This window comes from Paroedura picta, chromosome 2, assembly GCF_049243985.1.
Source record: "Paroedura picta isolate Pp20150507F chromosome 2, Ppicta_v3.0, whole genome shotgun sequence".
In the NCBI taxonomy this organism is placed as follows: Eukaryota; Metazoa; Chordata; class Lepidosauria; order Squamata; family Gekkonidae; genus Paroedura; species Paroedura picta.
Window position 1 is genome coordinate 81553239 of NC_135370.1, and position 6185 is coordinate 81559423.

Below are 6185 nucleotides of genomic sequence, written 5' to 3' on the forward strand. Positions count from 1 at the left end.
TCTAATTCTGTGATCCTAGTTCTATTACATTGTTTGTTTGATGTCTTATTCTTCCTGAATGGTTGTTTGTATTTTGTAATCCAACCTGAGACTCAGCAAGAAAGGTGGGCTATATAAATGAGGCAATGAAATTCATTGGAATAAACTGCAAGTACAAAAAGTTCAGATTAACTCTATCCTCACCAGTAAATTGCAATTCCTTCTCAGCAGGTATGTTCACTAGGGAGACATTGTCAAAGGTGTATTCCTGTTCAATTGATGAGAATTAACAATTATAAAAATACACTTTGCTTGTGGCATTTATAGATGAACTGGGGGCCAAGTCCGTTGCATTGAGGAATACAACGGGCGCATCGGAGATGCGGCAACCCTGCTCCTTTCCCCATGCTTCAGCCGGGGCCAGCTGAAGCGCCGTAGGGAAGCAGGCGCCATGTCTGTACCTCCTGCCGACTTCCCTCCACCGCTCCTGGTGCCCGCTGCCGCCCCCTCCTCCTTCCCAGCCCGGTCCAGCACGCTCCCTGCCAACCCGGAGGCCGTGTGCCTTTGGCAGAATGGTAGGGAGCTGGCCTGGGCCTAGGGAGAAGGGGCGCCAGAGCTTCGGTGGGATTGACGGGGAGGGAGGGAGGAAATGGTCCCCTGGGGTGGGGTGGGTGAAGGGACAGGGCTTTTAAGAGAGCAGCAGGGTGTTTGGCCTTGGCCTGGGCGTTTGTTAACTCCCCCTCTTCTCCAAGGCCACCCAGGCCAGGGGTGCGCAGGCCAGGGGGGAGGGGGGGCTGGGGGGGCGCCTCCCACACTCAGCCACTGCCTTCTGGCACTCTCTGTATTTGGGCTACAGCGGGCTTAAATTCTAGTAGTGTAAAAATTCAATGTGTGATTCTATGTATATCGAGCTGTTGGCTATAATGACATGCTCCCATATTAAACACCTTTAATACGACATAGGAGAACTTGATGTGTGACCCTTCCAGTTTGATAAGTGGAGTTTAAATACTCTGGTTGGAATGGGGGCCTTTGGCATGGAGACCTCTGCATAACACAGTGATGGCTGTGCAAGCACATGAGGGTCTTGGAAAGGTTCTAATCAGAAACATTTCATGAATTTCAAGAGGCAACTTCAAAGCAAATGTACAGGAAAATATTGTAAATTGTTCTTGGAGCTGAAATCAATCTTGTTCTCATGTTAACGTTCAAAAATATAAAGTAACACTACATTTTTCTGAATTTTTTATAAAACATTTTATTAGCATAGCACTGCCCAACCCTCCTCATTCAGGAGAGCTAAACAGCTATTATGTTTACTACAGAGAAATAGAAAAATATAAAGCAGCAAATCTGCTTTCCTTGGAGCAGGAGCAGGGTCTGGAAAACGATCTTGCCATGTCTTCTCAGGGGAATTTTACGTGCAATGATTTCATCATGAACACCTTCCCACTACTGAGCCACAGAAGAACCTCTTGCATTGGTTAAATTCAGTAAAAAAGAAAACAGGATGGTTACATTCAATAGAAAAATAGTATCTCAGATGGAGAAAATGCAATTAGGTAACACAAAGTATTTTTTAGAAATCCAAATCTATAATAGTGCAATTCTCAGCATGAAGCCAGCTGTTGAAAGGAGCACCTTCCTCTTGAAAAACACACTTTTCTATGGATAATACTGATTCTTTAGAATAATCATCCTAGATTCTATGCAAGGTCCTCATAAAGAAACAGAAACAAGAGTTGGGCAAGTAGAAGCCTGTGCAGAAAGAAGACAAAAGTTTGAAAAGTAAATCACGTTGCAGCATGGTTTTATAACCATTGTAGACGCAGCCATGGAGGCTTCAAATAACCCCTTTAACAACCAGGATGATCAACATGAAGCTCAGCAATGTCAGCATCAAGGCTGTGATATTCAAGGCTCTGGCAGTGGAACCGTAGCTGCTAGCACCACCATAGTCACCGATCAATTTGCGATCCCGAGCCTAACAGGAGAGAAAAGAGAAAAATCAGCTATTGGAGGCAAACTGGTCCTGCCTTGAGCAGGGGGCTGGAGTAGATGGCCTGTATGGCTCCTTCCGAATCTAAGATTCTGTACCCCAAAGGTATATTTCAGAAAAGCGATTCCCCTGTGCTTTATCAAAACCCAGACACAAAGAAACACCCCAAAATCACAGTTCTTTTGTGTTACTACGAGATGTGAATACCATTAAAATTTAGTTTGAAAGGAGGGAGTGGAGAGGCAGAAGCAACAAAAGTATGAAGATGGAGCTAAGTCCCTTCTTAACTAAACAGCTACAAACACACACACACAGCTGTTCCAGTGCTTGAAAGGGCTTTTTTGGGGGGGTTGTAAAGGTATCCCCTGTGCGAGCACCGGGTCATGTCTGACCCTTGGGGTGACGCCCTCCAGCGTTTTCATGGCAGACTCAATACGGGGTGGTTTGCCAGTGCCTTCCCCAGAGAGTGCTTAAGCAGGACTGGGTCTTGGCAGCATTTTTAGATCACTTTAAAATGTTGGCAGCATCTATAGGTCACACTCATGGACACTGCCTCATGTTGTGTAGCCCTAAGATATACAGAAAAAGTACATCCCAAGAAGTCTTCTCTGCATCCTTTGGTTTTTCCCCACAGGCCCATCCCAGGGCTTTTTCTGTTGTGGCTCTAATACTTTGGCAGATCTGCCCCTCCTCACCATGTTTAGGAAGGCAAGAAGAATCGTGTTTATGTTTTGGGTCAATTTGATCAGCATGCATGGCTGTTGATCTGGACTGAGGGGGTCTTTTGTTGCAAAATAATTTTTTAAAGGTTTTTCTATGTTCAGTAGCATTTACTGTACAACATCTCAGACACACATTTTACACAAAGGCAGTTATTTGTTAAAAGTAAGCAAGCAAGTGCATAATCCGAGCATTGAAATCAGTAGGTTGAAATATACCCAACTTTGCCCAGTACTGTAAGAGGAGAATAGACTTGTCTCTACATTGGGGGGGGGGGAGGTGAGATTCTCGTGTCACGTCTAAACAATACTTTTTCATACGTGTTGGCTTTCAGATGCATGACCATAATTTGATAAGTGCAACATGAGGTATGGTGCTCTTTGGGGGTTACTGCATTTGACAGAGCAGAGAGACTTAAGTTGAAATCCTCACTTGCCATGGTACTTACTGGTGACTTTGGCTAATCACGCTCTCAGTAAGACCCACCTCTCAAAACTTCCTGAGAATAAGATGGAGGAAGAGTCACAAATACTGCCCAAGTTGATCCGACCACCGTTTCCCTCACTAAGCAGCCAGGCAGCTGCCGGCTAAAAGAAACATGTTGTGGCCCACTCCTGCTGTGTTCTGGGAGGGCTACACCACGCAAGACACGGGAGGAATAGGCTGCCTGTGGCAGATTCCTTCCAGGAGCCTTTCACTTATATTTCTGCGCTCCTCCCTGGACGTTCTCGGCCGGACGGGGGAGGGGGGAGGGGGGAGGGGAGTCGCGTTCCCTTCTGCCCCGGGCCGGCGGCGCATCTCTTACCTTGACGGAAAAGGCCAGGGCTATGACCCCGAGGCAGCAAACGTTGAGGTAGGCGGTGGTGAAGATAGACCACACAATATGGTCGCGGGCCAGCGTCATGTTGGCCTGCGGGGCCATGTGCACGACGGTGGTTGTGATCGGCATCTGCGCCTCCATCGGCACCAGCTCTCGCTCCTCCTTCAGCTGCTGGTAAGGGGGCAACGGCACATTGCCCGGGAAGGGGTAGGGGCCACCGCTTGCCATCATCTAGGCTGGAAGTCGCCGATCAATGGGAGTCCAGCCTGCACGCGCTTTGCTGCGCTTCGACCCTCCTCTGTCTGCTGCGAGGAAAGCGACGGGGAATGGGCGGAGCAGACTGGGTCACTTGGAGGAATCGAAAGGAAGCTTGGAATCAGCGGCGCCGGCGCGCGCTTCGCAGCATCCCTCCGTGGGCCCGGGCGGACGCTGATGGATCATCAGAGTTATTTTCATTGAGTCTCCCCAAGTTCACCATCAATTGCATATTATATCAGTGGCCACAAACTGCACCACAAAAACAGTTCTGTGACAACACCATGGAGCAAAAGCAGGATTTTGAAGCACAGATTCTAATTGATCCTCAGAGTTTTTGCATTGGAAGAAGAAGAGTTGGTTTTTATACCCTGCTTTTCACTGCCCAAAGTGAATTGCCTTCCCTTCCTCTCCCGACAACAGATACCCCATGAGGTAGGTGAGGTTGTAAGAGCTCTGACAGGACTGCTTGGTCAGAACAGCACTATCAGTGATGTGCCAAGCCCAAGCTCCCCCCACTGGCTGCATGTGGAGGAGTGTGGAACCAAACCCGGCTTGCCAGATTAGAAGCTGCCACTCTTAACTATGACACCGCATTGGCTCAGCCCAACATTACCATCAAATCATACACCCACAGCTTGGACCAGAAAAAATCACAGGTCCAAACTTTCATGGCAACACCATGGAGCAAAATCATGGTTCCAAAGTATGGATCCTGATGGATCCTCAGGAGTTTTGCATCAGGACACTCCAGACTCACAATCAAAATCCATATCATATCCATGGCCACAGTTTGCACCACAAAAACCATTAACCCATGCTTTGTGGCAATACCATGGACCAAGAACATGCCAAAGTATGAGTTCCTGTGGCTCCTCAGAGTTTTTGCATTGGGTCACCCCATTAACCATCCAAACATATATCATGTCCATGGCCAAAACTTGCACCATAAAAATCATGGATCTGTGTCTTTGTGGCAACATCTTGCTGAAAAAAACATGGTTCCAAAACACATCTGATGGATTCCCAGAGTGTTTGCATTGGGTCATCCATCACATCCCATATCATGTTCATGGCTACAGCTTGCGCCACAAAAATCAGGGATCTTTTCACAACTGGGAAAGTGTCTGGCAATAATTACTAACCTTAACAGTTTTATTGCCACAGTATTTTTGTGAAGAACCCAAAGGACTGATTTGCTTTTCTGGCAAAGAATTATCATACTACATATTTTGGACATTATGATGCCGTTTACTAATTTTCTACTAATTGACTTTCTCCTTATATCTGTACTCTTATGATCCCTGCTCCATCGTTTGATGAAGTGTACATGCACATGAAAACTCATGCCTTGAATAAATCTTTGTTGGTCTTAAAGGTGCCATTGAGCTCAAATTTTGTTGTGCTACTTCAGACCAACATGGCTATCCACTTGAATCGTTCCCAATAAGTCTGAGGAAGAGTACTTTCACTCGAAATCTCACGCCTCAAATAAATCTTTGTTGGTCTTAAAGGTGCTACTGGACTCTGATTTTATTGTGCTACTTCAGACCAACATGGCTACTCATTTGAATCTATCCCAATAAGCAGAATCTTTGGGTGAAGAAATTTTCTTTGCTAAAGAAAAGACATGAGATCTTTGCAGAAACTGAAGATAGCCCCTCGACCTATATGATCCCCAGAGCCCACCCTCTGACACAATTTGGCACGCATATGTTCTCTGTTCCCATGTCCTAAGCTAGCAAAACCGCAAGTTATAAAGTTATAAAAGACTCCTGTAGACATGCCAATTACTCCTCCCAAGGCCAGAGAAATAGCCCAGAGCTTCATCAGAGACACCTGGAAATTTACAGCACCTCTCCCCCAGAGAAGGGCACAACAAAGAAAGCAGCTGGGCATCCAGTTTGGTCATAAGGGTGCAAAAGGCAATAAAAGCTAACTCTAAATAACAATGCAATATATAACATAATCAAACAGAACATCAAACAATCAAACATGGCAAGAAACTGGAAATACAGGATAATTACCAATGGGACTTTTGTTCCTCCCAGATACATACTGGCCCATTTCTGCTCACAGCTCTGGCACACAGGAGGAGTGGCTTCAACCCCAGCCCCCAATTGAGTTTTCACCCCCTCAGAACATTCCACAGAGTAGCTATTGGCTCAGTTGCAAAATGTATTCATTTATTTATCAAGGCAGCACAATAAAATCAGAGTCCAGTGGCACCTTTAAGACCAACAAAGATTGATTCAGGGCATGAGCTTTCAAGTGCAAGCACTCTTCCTCAGACTATGATCAATTCTGTTACATCAGTAGACTGTGTCACAACCAAATACAGCCAATGATAGAGTGACAGTGACACAGTCTACTGATGTAACAGAATTGATTTTTGCTATATATTCCCTGTCA

General features: G+C 45.9%; 1 protein-coding gene across 1 annotated transcript; it reads right to left on the reverse strand.

Annotated features, from left to right (window-relative positions):
• Positions 1-1211: 1211 nt before the first annotated feature.
• Positions 1212-5929, reverse strand: LOC143829813 (interferon-induced transmembrane protein 1-like). Its single transcript, XM_077321244.1, has 3 exons — positions 5801-5929; positions 3504-3947; positions 1212-1963 (listed from the first exon to the last, which is right to left on the reverse strand). The coding sequence occupies exons 2-3, from the start codon at positions 3747-3749 to the stop codon at positions 1823-1825; spliced, it is 387 nt and encodes a 128-aa protein (XP_077177359.1). The 5' UTR covers positions 3750-3947; positions 5801-5929; the 3' UTR covers positions 1212-1822.
• Between the last annotated feature and the right edge of the window lie 256 nt (positions 5930-6185).

Excerpts from the sequence above, each read along its gene's own strand:
- LOC143829813 (XM_077321244.1), bottom strand. The coding sequence starts at position 3,749 with ATGATGGCAAGCGGTGGCCCCTACCCCTTCCCGGGCAATGTGCCGTTG. Across the intron at positions 1,964-3,503 it reads CCCTGGCCTTTTCCGTCAAG|GCTCGGGATCGCAAATTGAT; the intron begins GTAAGAGATGCG and ends CTCTCCTGTTAG.